Source organism: Panthera onca, chromosome B2 (assembly GCF_046562875.1).
Source record: "Panthera onca isolate mPanOnc1 chromosome B2, mPanOnc1 haplotype 2, whole genome shotgun sequence".
Taxonomy (NCBI): domain Eukaryota; kingdom Metazoa; phylum Chordata; class Mammalia; order Carnivora; family Felidae; genus Panthera; species Panthera onca.
In genome coordinates this window covers 21,141,532-21,163,322 of record NC_138343.1, presented here as the reverse complement: position 1 = coordinate 21,163,322, position 21,791 = coordinate 21,141,532, and the positions used below count along the sequence as shown (strand labels likewise).

Here is a 21,791-nt window from a genome sequence, read left to right as displayed (position 1 = left end):
AAAAAGGAGAGAGAGTGAAAAGTTCTTCTAAGCGTGCTGCAAGCACCAATGTAACGTACTTATACACAGTGCTCCTGTGCATAGAGCTGAGGACAAAAAGTCACAACCTAAGGCCAGGTAGGTGGAGTCATTGGTTTCCATGGGGGAAGTGATATCCTCCCTTGAAGGACACTGGCAGCTCATGCAGAAAGCCAAGCAAGCAGAGCAGCACCATCCAGCAGAATGAAAGTGCTAACTGGACCAAGCCAACAGATGGCATGATGTCCCTGCCTGGGAGTGGAAGTCAGACTTACCCATTGTAAAGTCTGTGTTAGCACTGGCGTTTGTTCTTTGTTTTTTAAACATCTTTATTAATGTATAACTGACATATAATGAACTGCACAAATTTAACATGCAGTTTGATGTTTGACATATATATTCACCCAGAGAACAATAATCACAATGAACATAGTGAACATATCCATCATCTTCAAAATTTTGCTCATGTACTTGTGTAATCCCTCACTCCCATTCCTCCTTGCCCCCAAGTCCCCAGACAACCACTGACCTGCTTTCTCTCACTATGGATTACTTTCCATCACCTAGAATTTTATATAATGGAATCTTACATTCAGTCCAATTATTTTGACATTGATCCATGTTGTTGCCATGTACCAAGAGTCCATTCATTTTCTCTTTTTTTTTAATCACTGAGTAGTATTCTACTGTGTGACTATTCTACAATTTATCATTTTACCATTTGAGGGACATATGGGTTGTTTTCAGCTCTGGGCTATTACAAATAAAGCTGGCATGCACAGTCATCTTTGTGTGTACACAAGTCTAGAAATACAAAGACTTATTCCATGGCATTTTCTCTAATAATGAAGCATGATAAACTCAAGTTGTTTGTAAACAGGGGGCCTATTTAATATTGGCATCTCCTCCTCATTTGGATCAACACATAGGAGTGCTGAATCATACAGTAGTGTCTGTGTAACTTTGGAAGAAGCTGCCAGACTGCTTCTAAAGTGGCTTGTGTCATATTCCATTCCCACCGGGATGGTCTGAGCTGGTCAGCTGCTCCACATCCTTGCCAATACTTTGTAGAGTCAGTCTTTGAAAACTTCCAGTAGTTGTATAGAGTTATTCATTGTGGTTTTGTCTTTTAATGATGCTGAGTATCTTTCCATGTGCTTCTTCATCATCCATATATCTTCTTGGTGAAGTATCTGTTCAAATATTTGCCATTTTAATTGGGTTGTTTTCTTACTACTGAGTTTTGAGATTTGTTATATATTCTGGATAAAAGTTCTCTATCAGATATGACTTGCAAATGTGTTCTTTCAGACTGTGGCTTGTCTTTTCATTCCTCTATCTGTCTCCTGAAGAGCAGAAGCTTAATTTTTTTTTTGTTTCATTGAGACACAATGACACATACATAGCACTATGTAAGTTTAAGGTGTACAGCATAATGACTTGATTTCTACATACTGTGAAATGATTACCACATGTTGCAGACTATGAGCCTGGAGTTCTCTCTTGTCCAGCAAGACAGTGGATGCAGAATTGAATATGTGAGAGGCTAATGTCTGGGAGGAGACAAGAGCCCCAAACAGGGGTTTCGTCTCCATATTTGAGTTCACAAGATATTACCCACATGGTGAACGTGGAGAAAACAAGATATTACCCATGTGGCGAATGTGAAGAAAACAAGATCTTACACACATGGTGAATGGAAGAAAACAATCAGATAGTAATCATTAACTTGTGTGTAAGCAAAGGATCTTGAGGGCAAGTGGAGTTTGTGATCAAAGTACAATAGTATATTGGTGTCAGAATGGAAAGTACTCATGATCCCATTACAATATCTCACTACCTAATCTCGAGTGCTTTTTCCCCAAGGTGGTGGCTTTCCACCCTAAACTTTTTTCTAACCCATTTATGTAAGTAGAACCTATTTCCCCACAACCACAATAAGTTTAGTCAACATCCATCATCTCATATCAATACATGAAAAATAAAGAGAAAATAGGGGCAACTGGGTGGCACAGTTGGTAAAGTGTCTGACTCCTGATCTGGGCTCAAGTCCTGATCTCATGGTTGTGAGATAGAGCCCTGCGTCAAGCCCCATCTTGGGCTCTGTGCTGGGTATGGAGCCTACTTAAGATTTTCTCTCTCTCTCCCTCTGCCCCTCTCCCATTCTCTGGCATGTATGCTGTTTCTCTCTTTCAGATTAAATAAACTTTTAAAAAAGAGTAAAAGTTTTTTTCCTGTGATGAAAATATTATAATTTACTCTTAGGGACTTTAAAATATACCATACAGCAATGTTCAACTATAGTCATCATGTTTTACATTTCATCCCAAGTACTTACATATCTTATAACTGGAAATTTGTACCTTTTGACTACCTCCACCTAATTCTCATGCCTCCTCACATCCCCCACCACTGTTAATTACAAATCTGATCTCTTTTTCTATGGGTTTGGGTTTTCTTTTATTTTGTTTTTCAGATTTCACATATAAGTGATATCACATAGTATTTGTCTTTTTCTGACTTATTTCACTTAGCATAATGCCCTCAAGTTTCATCCATGTTGTTGCAAATGGCAGGATTTTCTTCTTGTTTATTACTGAATAGTATTCTTCTGTGTGTGTGTGTGTGTGTGTGTGTGTGTGCATGCGTGTGTACATAACACATTTTCTTTATCCATTCATTCATCTATGGACACTTAGATTGCTTCCATACCTTAACTATTGTAAATAATGCTGCAATAAACATAAAGATACATATATCTTTTTGAGTGTTTTCATTTTCTTTGGATAAACACCAGGACATGGAATTTGTAGATCATGTGGTAGTTCTATTTTTAATATTTTGAGGAACCTCTACACTGTTTTCTATAGTGGATGCACCAATTTATATTCCCACCAACAGTGCATAAGTGTTCCTTTTCTCTATCTCCTTGCTAACACCTGTTATCTCTTGTCTTTTTGATGATAGCCATTGTAACAGGTATGAAGGCATATCTCATTGTGGTTTTGATTTTGCATTTCCCTGATGATTAGTAATGTTGAGCATGCTTTCCTGTACCTGTTGGCCATTTGAATATCTTCTTTGGAAAAATGCCTATTCAGGTCCTTTGCTCATTTTAAACTTGGATTGTTTGTTTTCCTGTTATTAAGTTGTATGAGTTCTCTACATATTTTAGATTTTAACCCCTTATAAGGTATATGATTTACAAATATTTCTACCATTTTGCAGGTTGCCTTTTCATTTTGTTATTTCTTTTATCATGCGGAGTTTTTAGTGTGCTGTAGTCCCACTTCTTTATTTTTTTTATTTTGTTGCCTGTGCTTTAGGTGTCACATCCAAAAAAATCAAGACTCATGTCAAGGAGCTTTTTGTTTTTAATTTTTTTTAATGTTTTATTTATTTTTGAAAGAGTGCAAGAGGGGGAGGGACAGAGAGAGAGAGGGAGACAGAGGATCCAAAGTGGGCTCCGTGCTGACAGCAGTGAGCCTGATGTGGGGCTCCAACTCACAAACTATGAGATCATGACCTGAGCCGAAATTGGACGCTTAACCGACTGAGCCACCCAGGCGTCCCTGTCCAGGAGCTTTTTAAGCTATCTTTTTTCTTAGGAGTTTCATGGTTCTCAGTCTTTCATTTATGTCTTTAATCCATTTCAAGTTCTTTTTTTGAATGGTGGAAAGGAGTGTTCTAGTTTATTCTTTTACATGTGAATATCCAATTTCTAAGCACCATTTATTGAAGAGACTGTCTTTTCTCCATTAAATATTCTTGGCTCCTTTATAAAATATTAGTTGACTGTAAATGTGTGAGTTTATTTCTGGGCCCTTGGTCCTGTTCCATTGGTCTATGTGTCTGTTTTTATTCCAGTACCACGTTGTTTTGGTTACTATCACTTTATAAATATAGCTTGAAATCAGAAAGTGTGATGTCTCCTGCTTTGTTTTTCTTTCTCAACATTTGCTTTAGGCTATTCAGGGTCTTTTGTGATTCTACATAAGTTTTAGGATTTTTTTTTCCTAAGAAATTTTTAATTTTGAGGAAATCCAATTATCAAATTTTATTAAAAAAATTTTTTTTAATGTTTATTTATTCTTGAGAGAGACAGACAGACAGAGCATGAGTGAGGGAGGGGCAGAGAGATAGGGAGACACAGAATTGGAAGCAGACTCCAGGCTCTGAGCTGTCAGCACAGAGCCCGATGTGGGGCTCAAACTCACAAGCCACGAGATCATGACCTGAGCTAAAGTCGGACGCTTAACCGACTGAGCCACCTAGGTGCCCCTCAAATTTTCTTTAATGGATTTAGTGTCTTTTCTAAATCATTGCCTAACCTAAGGTTAGAGGCATTTTCTTCTATATTTCTTCTAGAAGTTTTATAGTTTTAGCTCTTAAATTTAGATCTAATATGCATTTTGAATTTTTTCTGGCTGTAGTACAAGGTATAAATTAAAGTTTTTCTGTTTTTTCTTAAGTTTTTTTAAATTTATTTTTGAGAGAGAGAAAGAGACAGAGAGGGGCAAAGACAGAGAAAGACACAGAATCGGAAGCAGGCTCCAGGCTCTGAGCTGTCAGCACAGAGCCCGACATGGGGCTCAAACCCACAAACTATGAGATCATGACCTGAGTTGAAGTAGGACGTTTAACCCATTGAGCCACCTAAGCGCCCCAAAGTTTTTCTTTTTAAACAAATGAATATCCAAGTATTTCAGCACCATATGTGTCAAAACAATCTTTTCTCTACTTCATCACATCTGCACCTTTATGAGACATCAGTCACCCATATATGTGTGGGTTTGTATCTAGATTCCATATTCTGTTCCATTGATCTTTTTTTCCTATTTTAACATCAATGCCACACTGTTTTGATTATTGTAGCTTCACAGAAAGTCTTAAAATCAGGTTTTCCCCCAATTTTGTCCTTCTTTCTCAAAGTTCTTTTGACCATTCTGTGGCCCTTTGAATTTCCATATGAATTTTATTTATCTTTTTAAACTTTTTTTAATATTTATTTATTTTTGAGAGAGAGACACACACACAGCATGAGCGGGGGAGGGGCAGAGAGAGAGGGAGGGGATCTGTGCTATCAGCACAGAGCCCGATGCAGGGCTTGAACTCAAACCAAAGTCAAGAGTTGGACACTTAGGGGCGCCTGGGTGGCGCAGTCGGTTAAGCGTCCGACTTCAGCCAGGTCACGATCTCGCGGTCCGTGAGTTCGAGCCCCGCGTCGGGCTCTGGGCTGATGGCTCGGAGCCTGGGACCTGTTTCCGATTCTGTGTCTCCCTCTCTCTCTCTGCCCCTCCCCCGTTCATGCTCTGTCTCTCTCTGTCCCAAAAATAAATAAAAAACGTTGAAAAAAAATAAAAAAAAAAAAAAAGAGTTGGACACTTAATGGACTGTACCACCAGGTGCCCTGTTTTTTTTTTTTTTTTAATTATTAAAGCTTTCTACTCATTACTCCATGAATATTTTATTGCACTCCACTTACTTATGTATTCTTTAATCTTCCAATAAAGACAAAAATTTCTTTCAAAAGTTCATGCACATTTTTTGTAGGGAACTTTTGTTTGCTATTATATATAGACTTTAAAATTTTATTTAGTTTATTTACAGTGTAAAGAAATTAAATTGACTTTAGAAGTTTTTCATGATTGTCAATTTTGCTAAAGTCATTTGTAAATATCAATAATTCATCTGTAGATTATTTTGGGCTTTCTGGGTAGGCAAGTATATCATTGGAAAATAATGACAATTTTGTTACTTTTATACTAATATTCACAATTTCAATTTCTTTCTCTCTTCTTAGGACGCTGGTGGGGACTGCCAGCATATTACTACATAGAATTGTCAACAACAATGGGTTTATTTATCTTGTTCCTGATATTCAGATGAAAGAAATACTTACAGTGTTTCAACTGATTATTATATTGGCTTTGGGTTTTGGGAGGGCATGGGATGGGAACATACCCTTAATCAAAAAGTAGAAGATTCCTGGGGTGCCTGGGTGGCTCAGTCGATTGAGTGGCCAGCTGTTGGTTTTGGCTCAGGCCATGATCTTGTGGTTTTGTGAGTTTGAGCCCCGTGTCGGGCTCTGCACTGGCAGCACAAAGCCTGCTTGGGATTCTCTGTCTTCTCTCTCTCTGACCCTCCCCCACTCATGCTGTCTCTGTCTCCCTCAAAATAAATAAAAATAAACTTAAAAAAAAAGTACAAGATTCCTTTATTTGTATTTTTGTCATGAGCTGTACAAAAATATTTTTAATGTATACTGCTGTAGAATTTCTGAGCCTATTTAAATGCTATTTTCTCCTTTAATCAGTTAATGTGGTGGATTTTATTAATAGAGTTTTTAATGTTTCATTGCTGTAATAAATTCAATTTGCTCAGGAAGCATTGTTGTTCTTTTCATTGCTGGATTCAGTTTGTTTATTTTTGTTGAGAAGTTTTGTATCTATGTTTATGATGAAATTAATTTATCATTTATGCTTCTCAGGCTGTCCTTGTTTGCTTTTAATATTTTTTCTATAAACTCTCCATTTCATCTAATTTTTCAAAATCATTGGTATAAAGTTTTTATTATAATATCTCCTTAATTAATCTCTGCTGCACCTGCTGTCATTTCTCTGTTTTCATTTCATTTTGAAGTTTCTAGCAATAAAGTCTTATTGTCAAGAAATGATCTATGTTTTTGTCTGAAGTTTTTGTATCTTATCTGCATTTCTTCAAGAGTTCAAGTGGATAAAACATTCTAGGTTGGCAGTGACTCTTATCAGCACTTCACAGACAGTATTCCACTCTCTTCTGGCTTTTGTTGTTGCTATCCACAGGACAGAGGTCAGTCAAGCTGGTTTGCATTTGCAGATAAGGTCATTTCTCTTAAGCCTGGTTTTAAGATCCCCTCTTCCTATCTAGTGTTCTTTAATTTTACAACAACATTTCTAGGTCTTGGTTTCTTTACATTATCCTGTTCTGAAAAATCCTCCATAGTTTATTCTCCACCATTCCATTCTCTTTTTCTGAAATTCCAGGTAGTTTGGATCTTATTCCTCTGAGCAGTTTCACTTGACCTTTATTTCATATGTGTTTGTGTAATACAGTGTATGCGTTTTTTTCTCTTCTAACTCACTTATTCTTTCTTATTCAGTGACCAGTCTACTGTCTATCCTGTTCATTGAGCATGTATTATGTATGTATGTATTTCTGTGATACAGAGGGACTGGAAGAAGGGTCACATTAGATAGTGTGGTCATAGAAGGTCTCGGAGGAGGTGACATTTGAACAGAGACTATAGGTTGAGAAGGGCAAAATGTCAGGTCAGGGGAAAACATTCTAGGCAGAAGAAAGAGCAAGTGTGAATGCCCTGAGACAGACATGTCTTGCCAAGTTCTAGCAACTACAAGGAATAGGTAAGGAGAGACCAAGATGAGGTGGGAGAAAGAGCATGAGGTAAAAAAATTCAGGGTTTTAGCAGCTGTAGTGGAGAGTTTGCATTTATATTAAGGGTGAGGGGAGGCTCTTCAAGGGTTTAATGCACTTTGAAATAGTGCTATCTAATTTGTGGCTTTTAAAATAATTTTTAGAGAGATATAATTGACATAAAACTTCATTTTAGTTTCAGATGTTCAGCATAATGCTTTAATATTTGTATATATTGTGAAATGATCACCACAATAAGTCTAGCTGCCATCTGTTACCATATAGAGTTACAAAATTTTTTTCTTGTGATGAGAAATTTTAAGATTTACCCTCTTGGCAACTTCCAAATATGCAACATGGTATTATTAACTACAGTCACCATGCTGTACATGACACCCCCATGACTTATTTTATAACTGGAAGTTTGTACCTTTTGACCCCCTTTACCCATTTCACCGCCCCCCCAACCCCCTACCTGTGACAACCACTAATCTGTTCTCTGTATCTATGAGCTTGTTTTGTTTTAGTTTTTAGATTCCACATATAAGTGAGATCATATGGTATTTGTCTTTCTCTGACTTATTTCATTTAGCATTTCAAGGTCCATCCATGTTGTCACAAATGGTAGAATTTCTTCTTTTTTATGGCTGAATAATATTCCATTGCATATGTACATCACATTTTCTTTTTCTTTTCAGCCATCAATGGATACTTCAGTTGTTTCCATACCTTGACTATTGTAAATAATGCTGCAGTGATTTTCATTTTCTTCAGATAAATACCTAGAATTAGAATTGCTGGATCATATGGTAGTGGTATCTTTAATTTTTTGAGGAACCTCCGTACTGCTTTCCACAGTGGCTGCACCAGTTTACATTCCCACCAATAGTGCATGAGAGTTGCCTTTCTTTCACATCTTAGCCAATACTTGTTATTTCTAGTCTTGTTAATAGCCATTCTAACAGGTGTGAGGTGATTTCTCCTTGTGGTTCTGATTTGTATGATGATTAGTGACATGAGCATCTTTTCATGTAACTGTTGGCCATCTGTATGTTAAACCAGGATATTTAAAAAATTTTTGCTTATGTTTATTTATTTGGGGGGGGAGGGGCAGAGAGAGAGGGAGAGACAGAATCCAAAGCAGGCTCCAGGTTCTGAGCTGTCAGCACAGAGCCTGATGTGGGGCTCGAACCCATGAAACATGAGATCATAACCTGAGCCTAACAACCAACTGAGCCACCCAGGCACCTCTGAACTGGGATATTTTTGTGAGAGGATCTACCTCTCACCAAGATGTTGTCATAGATGTGATGGGGAGGAGGGTACAGAGAACAAGTCTAAAATTCCATAGAAAACTGTCCCTGAACCAGGAATATATGGAGCGGTACTTTAATACCTGAAACTGATCTGGCCACAGGTATTACAGGGAGAGCAGTGTTCGGGAGACAGATGCTTGGTTACTTGAATCTCTGTAGCATTACGGAAAAGCTGCCTTACTCAGACTGGGAAGACAGTGAATATACCTCTGAGGAAAGGGCACTTGGGTAGAGATTTTAAGAACAGTAGGAGATAACTGAGGTGCAGGTAGCCTTAGCTTTCCAGGTGGAACAGCCTATGCTAAAGTTATGAGGCCAAAGGGAATGTGATGCATTCGAGAAGCTATAACGTCTCCAGTGTGGCTGAAGGCAATGCAGGGAGTGTGGAGATGAGACTGGAGAGGCAGGCAAAAACCACATTGTGAAGAAAATTTTAGGTCATGTTAAGGATTTTTCTTTTATCTAAAAGTGGTGGAAGAAATCACTAAAAGTGTTTTAAGAGGCATGATCAGATTGATTTATATTTCAGAAAGATTACTCTGGCTGCATGCGCAAAATGGATCTCACCAAGTTCCTTCTTTTATTTAGTCTTTTAGAAAAATCAAGTGTCATTAACAGCTTTTATAAGCAAGCAGCTGTTTCTAAAATTCAAGGCATGTAAATTGAAAACTTACAGTATATCCAGTGAAAATATTTAAAGATACTTCAAACACTGCTAAATTTTAACAGAATAGCACCACCTTAAAGAAACATTGCTCTAATGATGTATTTGATAATTTTTGATGTAGCATACACCTTTTAAAAAGATCAAAACTAGGGCATCTGGGTGGCTCAGTCAGTTAAGCATCCAACTTCTGCTCAGGTCATGATCTCACATGAGTTCACCAGAATATCTGTTGTCAGTGCAGAGCCTGCTTCGGTTCCTGTCTCCCTCTCTCTCTGTCCCTCCCCAGCTTGTGCTTTCTCTCTGTCTCAAAAATAAATAAAAGCATCAAAAAATATTTTTAAAGATCAAAGCTAATTCATGATAATTTAAAAAAACTGCTTTCATGAATGTAAGAGACTACATTTGATTTAAAAAATGATGATTCTTATCACTTAAAGCAAATCAACTCACATGATATCTAGCAGTGGTTCTTGAACTGTCCAGGCATTAGAATCACCTGGACAGCTTTTGAAATACACTGATGCCCACAACCCACTTGTTATTTTAGTTTACTGCATCTGGGAGTAGAGTCTGAGCACTGTGATATTTTTAAAAAGCATTCAAGGGAATTTTAATGAGCATCCACAGTTGACAACCATTTTAGTAAAATTTATAGAACCCAGATGTCAAATCTCTTCTTTTTATTTTTTATTTATTTATTTTTTTAAATGTTTATTTATTTCTGAGACAGAGAGAGACAGAGCATGAATGGGGGAGGGGCAGAGAGAGAAGGAGACACAGAATCCTATGCAGGCTCCAGGCTCTGAGCTGTCAGCACAGAGCGTGACGCGGGGCTTGAACTCACAGACCGTGAGATCATGACCTGAGCCGAGGTCGGATGCTCAACTGACTGAGCCACCCAGGCACCCCAAATCTCTTCTCTTAAAAAAAATTTTTTTAAGTTTATTTATTTTGAGAGAGAGCAAGCGGGGTAGGGGCAGAGGCAGAGGGGAGAGACAGAGAATCCCAAGCAGGCTTCACATTGTCAGTGAAGAGTGTGGGGCTTGAACTCATCAACTGTGAGATCATGACCTAAGCTGAGATCAAGAATCAGATGCTTAACTGACTAAGCCACCCAGGTGCCCCTCAAATCTTCTTGGCCACAAAGTGGATCAGTCACTTTTCTGAAATGTAAGTTCAAAAAAATTTGAATTTTAAAAATGACTGCGGCAAAGAAATGTGGCCAGAGTGATGGTTTGATATTGGTTTAGAAATATTAGGTTATTTGTTATTTCTATATTTCATGAGTCCATGATGTTTGAACATTGGCTGAGTTTTCTTGGTTACAAGCTAAGGAGGAGTCTTATTTTACTTGTCTTCAGTGTATAATTAACACTCCTTTCCTCTTTCAAATTTAAAATTTGTCAATGTCAGTCTGAAAAATGGGAAAATTGTTTTAACATTCATTCTGCTTAGATACAATAATAAGAAACAAAAACAAACTTCCCAAGGTACAAATACCCGAACTGCCTTTGTTAGTTATCTTGTGGTGAGTTAGCCCTATAGAAAGTTCACATGTGGGGTGTGCCTTCTATGTAAGAATGTGCCTTCTATGTTCCTTCTATGTAAGACCTTTTGCTTAAGCTTAGTGATAGCCAGCACAGTATAAATGAAATTGGGGGAAGGATGAAGAAACAGCATATGAGAAATGAAGATAATAAGTGAAAAAAATTGCAGAATTTTATTTATTTATTTATTTATAAATGTTTATTTACTTTTGAGAGAGAGAGACAGCACACATGAGTGAGCAGGGGACAGGCAGAGAGACAGACACAGAATTTGAACAGGCTCCAGGCTCTGAGCTGTCAGCACAGAGCCTGATGTGAGGCTTGAACTCACAGACTGTGAGATCATGACCTGAGCCAAAGTCAGACGCTTAACTGACTGAGCCACCCAGGTGCACCTTATTTTTTATTTTTATTTTTATTTTTTTTAGAGAGAGAGAAAGAGAGTGCCAGAGGTGGAGAGAGAGAATCTTAAGCAGACTCTGTGCTCAGAGTGGAGCCTGATGTGGGGCTCCATCCTATGACCCTGGGATCATGACCCAAGCCAAAATCAAGGGTAGGACGCTCAACTGACTGAGCCACCCAGACGCCTCAAGCTGAATCTCATTCTCATGAGAGAGTTTAGTTGGTACTTGATATATATATATATATATATATATATATATATATATATATATATATATATATATTTATATATGTTTCATTTGGTGTGCATTCAAAACTTTTTGTGAATAAAGTCCAAGCATTGCAAGGTTATTTTACCTGAACACCATGGAATAGCTCCTGAAATTTTTGGATGTTTCTCACTAAGTTTGTCACCACCCCCCTCCCTGAAATCAAAGGGAGCTCTGAGAAAAGAAGATGAAAATCTGGTTATTCAAGTAGTCAGACATTGAGCAGACTATTTGATTGAAGAATGGCCTTAATTTATAAAAACTTCACATTTTTCCTCTTTCTAGGAGCCTAAAAAAATAAACTTGGTAAGCCAGAGAGCAAAATAAAATACCGGTAAATGTTTACAAAATTAAAAACTAAGCTTTTTTCAACTTACTGTACAATATGGGAGCGGGATATCTCAAGCCTTTGGTCAGCACATTCGATAATTTCTTCATATGATGTAACCTTGAAAAAAATAAGCCAAAAAATTATTCTATGATAAATTCTAGAATTTTTATTTTTGTTTATATTTGCTTTTATAAAAATCTCTTCAGTTGAAGTTCAATTATGTGAATTTCATCAATAGCTTTACAGTAGGCAAAACATCTTCCTTACAGTTTGAAATCAGGAATATGAATAGAAATAGAATCATAAAGTACCTATTCATCATGCAGAAAGAGTGAAGTGTCAGAAAATGGACAACTGTAGTGAGTCAACTATAATCCAGTTGTCTTCCACACAAGTGGTAGATGTATCAGCTAAGGGTTAGAGCCTGTTTGGTTAAAGTTAATGCAGTTTTCAGAAGGTAAACTAGAATGTTAAGTTGAAAAGATCTACAATTACCCTCAAAATGAAGTCGTAATACTAAGACCTAAAATTGCCAACAGCAGGGGATAGATACACAGAATGTTCTTTGTTAGATGTCAGCTAAAAGGCTGATGGGAGCATTTTATAATGTCATTATGAAGTGAAAAGAATCAATATAAATGTGTTCCATCATTCTTCAGATCCTTTGTAGCACTAAAATTCTATTATTTTAATATTTGGCATAGTTTTTAAAGACAAATATTTCTATAAGAACATTTGTACCTTATTTATTAAGTTGCCTACGTATCTTTGATATTTGTCATTTTCTTCAATGAGTCTGTTGCAATGGTCTTCTTTTGACTCTAGAAGATTTCCTAATTTTGTGATCTATGGAGAAACATCAGTAAAAATACTAACCTGGAAACTGCCATGAAAACCACACATGGTTGCTGAGAACTAATGAGAACAGTAGCCTATACTTTATTTCAAGATTCTTTTTTTTTTAAGTGTATTTATTTGTTTCTGAGAGAGAGATAGCACTAGTGGGGGAGGGGCAGAGAAAGAGGGAGAGAGAGAGAGAGAATCCCAAGTAGGCTCAGCACTGTCAGCGCTGAACCGTGGGGCTTGAACTCACAACTGTAGGATCGTGACCTGAGCCAAGAGTTGGACACTTAATCCACTGAGCCACCCAGGTGCCCTTATTCCAAGATTCTCTTAAACCAAGTTGTATCACAAGTGAATTAATAGACACTAATCCTAGTTAGATTGCATTTATAACAGAGGAACAGAAATAATTTTATAATTTTATACTCACAATTATAACTTCCTCCAATTTAACATTGTGAAAGACCTTTGCAAATAATTGAACATTTGTTAGTGAAAACGAACGTCTGCCCAAAATCTTCATTATCCTCTTTCCATTTATAACCAGTGCATTGATATATTTGCTCCCATCTGAAGTAAAGCACTGATGTCCCTGATGATGCATTTTCAGGTTTGATACATAGTCTCAACTTGCATAAATGACACCAAGTTTTTAAAAAGGCTCAGCTCAATGTATGTCATGTTCTGACCTAAGGTCTAATGTTTTACACACAAAAAACTACCAAAAATTTAATGTTTATTTTTAGAGAGAGAGACAGAGAAAGAGAGAAAGCACAAGTGGGGGAGAGGCAGAGAGAGGAGACACAGAATCCAAAGCAGGCTCCAGGCCCTGGGCTGTCGGCCTAGAGCCTGATGTGGAGCTTGAACTCACAGACCCTGAGATCATGACCTGAGCCGCAGTTGGACACTTAACCGACTGAGCCACCCAGGTGCCCCCAAAATGGCCATCAACCTTCTAATGTTTTAGATATACTTACATGCCTGTAGTGAAATCCCATAGGAGAAGCAACAGCAAAACAAATTTGCTGCGGGAATAGCCACTCTCTTATTCTCTCTTATGTAAATAAATGGGGACAATACCAAATTAATGGTCCTATTCTTCTGACTACATACATTATTTAAGGTAGGGAGTACAGATATTATGATCTCAGTTTAACAGATGGAATCAAGGGGAAGAGAATCTAAAAGTTTTTGAAAGGTCTAGAAGTGGGGAAGACTAAAATCCGTATTGATCAACTATTAGCATAGGGCTTGGCTTTTCCCATTCTATTCCTTCCCTGCACTCCTCACCTGGAGCTTCAGGTATCTCGTGACCTCTAACTAAAGCAATATGGAATTCTTTCTCACTTCTGTTTTTCATTTATAGACTTCATGGCACGTTTTGGATTTCTTTAATGGCTTTCAAGATCAAAGTAATAACTCTTTTAAATCTGCTGACTGAATTTTTTAAATTTGTTAACCTCAGATTAAAGAAATAAGAGCAGAATATTCCTTAAAGAATATTTGTTTTAGAGGTGAAGGAATAGCTCTCATAAAGCAGTTTTTTGGATTACAGTGAAAAGGAATCAAAATTTTAAGTTTCTGCTGAAGTGTGTGTAAAGTTTAACTGCTTTAAGAGTATTATTGAGGGGCGCCTGGGTGGCTCAGTTGGTTAAGGGTCTGACTTTGGCTCAGGTCATGATCTCACCATCTGTGAGTTCAAGCCCCACGTGGGACTCTGTGCTCACAACTCAGAGCCTGGAGCCTGCTTCAAGTTCTGTGTCTCCCTCTCTCTCTGCCCCTCCCGTACTTGTTCTCTCTCTCTACCTCTCAAAAATAAATAAATGTTAAAAAAATTAAAAAAAAGAGTATTATTGACATATGACAACACATATTTTTATTAAACAATTTTATTCAATTTATTAAATATATTTTATTAAACATTTATTATTTATTTTTATTTACCCATTTTGAGAGAGAGAGAGAGAGAGAGAGAGAGAGAGAGAGAGAGAGAGAGAAAGCATGTGCATGTATGATTGGAGTAGGGGCAGACAGAAGGAAAGAGAATCCCAAGCAGGCACCATCCTATCAGCATGGAGCCTGACATGGCACCTGATCCCATGAAACATGAGATCATGACCTGAGCCAAGATCGAGTTAGACGCTTAACTGACCAAGCCAGCTGGGTGGCCCTAAATTGCACATATTTAAAGAGTACAGTTTGCTGTTTTCACATATATATACAACCATGAAGCCATCACCACAATCAATATAATGAACATATCCATCACTGCCCCTCCTCTTGCCTTTTGGTAATTCCTCTTTCTTGTCTGCCTGTCTTCCCTGACTCCCACACTCTATGTGAGCCCTGGCAAATACCCATCTGCTTTCTGTCACTATTGACTGGTCTGTATTTTCTAGAGTTTTATAGAATAGAAGCGAACAGTATTTACTCTTGTCTGGCTCTTCTCACTCCACACAATTTTGAGCTTCATCTAGGTTGCATGTATATCAGTAGTTCATCCCTTTTTCCTTGCTGAGTAGTATTCCATCGTGTGGACATACCACAATTTTTTTTATCCATTCATCTGTTGCTAGACATTTGAGTTGCTGTCAGTTTTTGATTATAAATAAAGCTGCTAGAAACTTTCACATCCAAATCTTTGTAGAAACATATGCTTTCATTTCCTTGGGTAAATACCTAAGAGTAGACCAATGGCAGGTGTATGTTTAGCTTTTTAATAAACTGCCAAAATGTTTTCCAAAGTGGCTGTACCATTTTACATTCCCATCAGCCGCATATGAGACTTGTAGTTGTTCCACGTACTCATCAATCCTCAGTGTGATCAGTCTTTTTAACAGACACTATAATGGGTTATGTAGTGGTATTCATTGTGGTTTTAATGTGCATCTCAATGATGAGTATCTTTTCACATATTTATTTGCTATCCATGTATCCTTTTAGTGAAGCATCTATTAAAACCTTTTTGCCCACTTTTTAAGTTGGGTTATTTTCGGGGCGCCTGGGTGGCTCAGTCGGTTGAGCGGCCGACTTCGGCTCGGGTCATGATCTCACGGTCCGTGAGTTCGAGCCCCGCGTCGGGCTCTGTGCTGACAGCTCAGAGCCTGGAGCCTGTTTCGGATTCTGTGTAATGTTTATTTATTTTTGAGACAGAGAGAGACAGAGCATGAACGGGGGAGCGGCAGAGAGAGGGAGATACAGAATCCGAAACAGGCTCCAGGCTCTGAGCTGTCAGCACAGAGCCCGACGCGGGGCTTGAACTCACGGACCGTGAGATCATGACCTGAGCCGAAGTCGGCCGCTCAACCGACTGAGCCACCCAGGCACCCCAAAAAAAAATTTTTTTTAAATAAATTGGGTTATTTTCTTCTTATAGAGTTTGAGGGTGCCTTACATATGTTTTTAAGTTTTCTTTTTTAAGTTAATTTATTTGAGAGAGAGAAAGCATGAGTGGGGGAGGCGCAGAGAGAGAAGGGAAGAAAGAGAATCCCAAGCAGGTTCCACACTGTCAGCATGGAGCCTGATGCGGGGATCGAACCCACCAACATTAGATCATGACCCGAGCCCAAGTTGGACGCTTAACCAACTGAGCCACTTGGGCACCCTGGTGCTTTACATATTCTAGATACAAGTCCTCTATCAAATCTTTGATTTGTTGGGCACCTGGGTAGCTCAGTTGGTTATGCATCTGACTTAAGTTCAGGCCACAATCTCATGGTTCATGAGTTCAAGGCCTACAACAGGCTTTACATGGAGCCTGCTTTGGATCCCCTGTCTCCCTCTTTCTCTGCTCCTCCCCCACACTCTCTCTCTCACTCAAAAATAAACATTAAAAATATCCCTGTGATTTGTAAATTTCTCCCAGTCCATTGCTTGTCTTTTCATTAAAAGCTCAAATTTTAGAGTTTAAAAGAAATTTCAAAATAGAAATATTTTAGGGGCACCTGAATGGCTCAGTTGGTTAAGCATCCAACTCTTGATTTCAGCTCAGGTCATGATCTCACAATTCATGAGATGGAGTCCTACACTGGGCTCTGTGCTAAGAGTGCGGAGCCTGCTCAAGATTCTCTCTCTCCCTCTCTCTCTCTCTCTCTGCCCCTCCCCTGAATGCACATTCTCTCTCTCTCTCTCTCTCTCAAATAAGCTAAAAAAAAAAAAAGAAAAAGAAAAATTTTAGAAGACAGAATTGAATCATTGAAAAAGTCTAAAACATTTTCATGAAAGCATACCAAAAAGTATATGTAAAGTAATATTTAAATAATAAAGGATGGAGTGGTGGTAACATTTTTCTTTTGTAAAGGAAGATACCATGAGATAACCTTGAATGTGATATTTGAATAATATTAATGAAAGGTGTCCTTTAATGTGTCTTTTCCTTGATGTCTCAGAGACACTGTAGCACTTCTGAGCTGAATGCTAACCTGAACCCACTTGAAGTCTCCACTAAAAGAAAGTAGATTTGGATGAAGTATGAGAAACTGAAGAGTAGTAAAGTGACTATCTATGCACTTGGCTTAAAATAGCAGGAGATCTAGACCACTGTCAAACCGATGATAGAGCTCCCATTCACCACATGGTTCACAGAGAAGAGGCTTCACTTGGCTCTATTCTATCTGGCCCTAGATTTCTGGATCCATAGGTACTGTACCTGGTGCCACCACACCTCCACCCCATCCTCCTATCTGGTCGATGATTCTTGTGGCTTCCCTTCTGGGTCTTTCCCATGACATTCCTGCATGGTTTTTGGCCTTGTTTAGTCCTTTGATTTTGGCATCCTTTGTTGCGCCCAGTGAGGATCTCAGCCCTCACGGGGAAACTCCTCCCCCTGCTCCCCATCCCTCCCACCCTCCTTGGTCAGTCTCCATATCTAGGTGAAGGTAGAAGAGAAATCAGATTTGGGGACACGTGAAATTGAAGAAAAAGCAAAAAAATCTTTAGATGGTTATCAGGCCTAGGAATATATACAATAACATTTAAAACTTTGTCTTGGAAAGCAGTTTGGAATCTGCATATAACAGGATGTTATTTATTCTATCACAATTATTATTCTTTAAGATATAATACATATGTTAAAATCTCTGTTAAAAGAGAGTTGTTAAACTCTGTATATATTAAAATCTGCAGGTGAGACTGTCCCCCACACACAATTGTAAAAACAGTATGTTAAAAAATGTTTCATCTTACTACAAGTATAAACTAAAAGGTCAATTGTTAGAAACATTTCAAGTGGTAATATTTGATGAAATAGCACCATTAACACACTGATATCTGTAAGGTAAAGTTAGTCTTTTGAAATTCATTTGATTATGTACATAAAGATTCACATGCATATTTATAGCTTTAAAAGCAGTAATGCCACTTCAATAATTTATTCTAAGGAAATAATCACAAATGAAAAGCCTCTCCATAAAACCAGAAAGAACTCAATCATCCAATAAGGGGAATCGCTAAAAGATTATTGTATTTTCACTCTATGGAATATTATGCAGCCATTGAGAATTATATATAATCTATATACAATCTATAAGGATAGTATAGTAGCACATAAAAATGTGTGATATATCAATTAAAATTCAACAGTATATAGACATTGTGATTTCAACTCTGCAAAGGTTTGTGGACAAAGACTCGGTATATCTGAAACGTTCTAGTGTGAGCTATGATTTATTCATATGTTAAAATACTACATAGGAGTGAAAATGGGTAAATGCAGCTACATCTATCACACAAAAAAAAGAACCTTACAGTTATAGGATTGAGGCCAAAAAACTTAGAAAAGGATGTACAATAAAAAAGATATGTAAAATAATAAAAGATATGCAAAACAATACTGCACATTGTTTAAAGATACATATATATGCAGGAAATACAGACCTGCATGGTCAAGGTAAACATTAAATTCAGGATAATGGTTACCACTGGGTGGAGGGGATGAAAATGCAACTGGAGACAGCCACAGGGGGCTTCAACTATATTCATGTTTCATTTCTTTACCTGGGTGGTACATACAGGGCTATTTATTTATATATTATATTTATTTATTATATTATATTGGTGTGAAATATTTAAAATAAATACTTTTTAAGATCGCATCAGAGCCCTTGCATAAGTGGAGATAAGAAGTATCTGGAGGGTGCTCGAGGGCTGACAGCAAGTGCAGGGGCATGCTCTCTCATCTCCCCAGCACCTCCCTTCCTGTGGGGTCTGCCCAGGTGTGCTGGAGCACGTGGTGCAAATGCAGACCTACAGCAGTGGCGAGGGGCCTTGCCAATGATCTCAAAGAGGCAGGCTCCCAGGGTAGGGCTGAGCTAGGCAGAGGAAGAGTACCTGTGTCTGGCCCTATTCACAGGCCCTATACACTTGGCCAGAGTAGAGGATGAAGTTCTCCCGGACAGCTGCTTTCCATGCTGTGTGGATACAGGTACTGAGAGGTGAAGAAGCCAGCTGGCTGGTGGTGCTGGATGAGGTTCCCTCGGACCAGGTGTTACTGCTCAGTTATAAAGTCCTCTGGAGGAAGATTTCCTGGGTTGGGTCCCCTTTACAGTCCCCCTGTGTTCTAGATTTATGGACATAGTTCCAAGTTAATAATATATTAACTTGCCCTAATATATTATGAGGCACTGAAATCCACCCCCCCAAAAAAATAAGGCCAATACCTCTTGTATTAGCTTTTTATTACTGCTGTAACAAATAGCCACAAACCTAAGTGGCTTAAAACAACAGAAATCTATTATCTTTCATTTCTGTAGGTTAGAAGTCTGGCAGGGATCTCATTTGGCTAAGGTCAAAGTGTCAGCAGGGCTGTGTTCCTTTCTGAAGGCTTTAGGGGAGATTTTCCAGCTTCTAAATGCTGCCCACGTCACTTGGCTTGTGGTCTCCTTCCCTCATCCTCAAAGCCAGCACGTTGCATCTCTAACATTCTTCAAGGCTGTAGCTCTCTCAGACATGGCTAGATGCATGAGATTAGATTGGGCCCATCCTGATAATCCAGGATAATCCACCTCCACATCCCAAGGACCTTGATTTAATCATCTATCTCCACAGAAGTTTCCTTGATTTAATCATAGCTACCAAGTCCCTTTTGCTGTAAGTGCCTAGATTTTTTATTTCATTAAGCGACACAAAATCTCTGTTGCCGTGTTGGGTGGCCATTGCTGTGCCTCCCACACACCTCTCCGAGGATCACTGAGGCCTTCTATGATGAGAGGTACAAGTGGCCTGGTAATACAGTCAAGCTATTTGGTTCTACATAGTTCATAATTCCAGGTTTCCTAAGAAAAAAAAATTTTTTTTTTTTGCTTACACTAACACTTTTTCCTCAAATGGGATTGTCTTATGCTCTGCTGCTGTCAACTTACAGAGAAAGTGTGTCAAGGTAGAAATAACGTTTAACCATGATCGTAAATATATCTGTCATTGTTATGAATGGCCTAGGAGACTGGGACATCTGAAGGCTGGCTGATTGATTGATTTCCCAATTCTTTACATGGTTTTGAGATTGAATACATATAGTAAAATATAAGTTAAATGCAATTAAACCAGAACGTACAGAACAAGTGAAGAACAAGATGCATACATGAAGACAGTTAAAACCTGCACTACAGAGCCATGCATTTGATACTGAACTTCCTGGCAGCTAAAGCAAAACTGACATCTGGCCAGTTACATGATTTGCATTATTCGTGTGATGAAAACACACCTGTTTCTAAAGAGTTTTTCCTAGTAGGCCTGAGGCCTCAAAGGAAGTTCTCATCCACATGGCACTAAGTGAAACAATAATCTCTCTGTAACAAATAGAGAAGGAGGTTTCCTAGGATTGCTAAGGGCATAACACGAAACACAACCTGGTAAAAGCAATCCTTTTGGAGGGCCAAGACAACATGTTTCAAGCAGCAGCTTTCTGCTAATAATCATGATCCAGGTTGTGACTCATTAAGCAGTGAAATGAATTTATGACCAACATGCACAAAAATGGAATAGAACAGAACAATAAAAACCCAGTGTTTCTTCTGTGCGTGGGGTATATGTGTATTTGACCAAGAAGTGAAATGCATTTTCTACTGTGGATTGCTCTGGGAGGAATGACAGGGCTGCACAGATAATTTTTCAGAGATGGAAGAGTTAAGTTCTAGGTTGGTCAACAAACAGACTGATGTTATATCCTGCAACCAGGATCTGTCGTGCAAGTATTGCTTCTTGCACTGGCTTCACAATAGGATTTAGGAAAATCAAAACCAGAAAGATGAGGAAAGGGAGCAGAGTATCCCATGAATGCCCTGGGTGCTGGAGAGGGCAAAGAAACAGATGGTAAGGTCGATATCTTCCTGTGGAAACTGAGGAGCAAGTGTTCCGCCCAACTGGATAGCCCTCCCATCTGTGTGACCTGAGTTCCAGTGAGCCCAGAATCTTCCTCAGGAGGTTGGTGGTTCAGTGGCAGAGAGGCCCACAAACTGTAAGGTTTACTCAAGGAAATACTGTATCCAAATCCAGGAACTGGTGGGTATATTTAATAGTTCAGAGGAACCATATGACATTGGGTTGTGATGGTTTTCTTTTGGCTTACTTAGAAAAGTTTTCCTAGAGTAGTAGTTTTATGCCTTATATAATATTTGTTTCCTTATTTTTAGGACTATAGGAGATGAATATGAAAATGAAGCGAATTTGCTACTTTCTGAGCATTTCCTTGAGAAGAAATAAACTTCTAACTTTTAAGACTACCAAAAGAATAAATTAACGTTTCATCTAATACAGTGAGTGTTACAGTAAAGTGGGATGTTTTAGAATAGTATTTCAGTTTTTAGTCTTCAACTATTATATAATTATGGTTACAGGATATCTTCTAGGGGCACCTGGGTGGCTCAGTTAAGCATTCAACTCTTGATTTCGGCTCAAGTCATAATCTCACAGTTGATGGGATTAAGCCCTCTGTTGTGCTGAGAGCACAGAGCCTGCTTGGGATTCTCTCTCTCTGCTCACACTTTCTCT

General features: G+C 38.4%; 1 protein-coding gene across 11 annotated transcripts in view; it reads right to left on the bottom strand.

Annotated features, from left to right (window-relative positions):
* Positions 1 to 21,791, bottom strand: part of CAGE1 (cancer antigen 1) — a 55,758-nt gene that overhangs the window by 7,450 nt on the left and 26,517 nt on the right. For 5 of the 11 annotated variants that reach the window (XM_060614851.2, XM_060614848.2, XM_060614849.2 and 2 more), the window contains exons 10-11: positions 12,705 to 12,809; positions 12,010 to 12,080 (exon numbers count right to left, since the gene is read on the bottom strand). In XM_060614851.2, the coding sequence (XP_060470834.1) occupies positions 12,010 to 12,080; positions 12,705 to 12,809 (176 nt within the window). Of the gene's footprint in view, positions 1 to 507; positions 1,212 to 11,788; positions 11,922 to 12,009; positions 12,081 to 12,704; positions 12,810 to 18,486; positions 19,363 to 21,791 lie in introns of those variants that run through there. The other 6 variants (XM_060614855.2, XM_060614856.2, XM_060614859.2 and 3 more) reach the window with 6 other exon arrangements.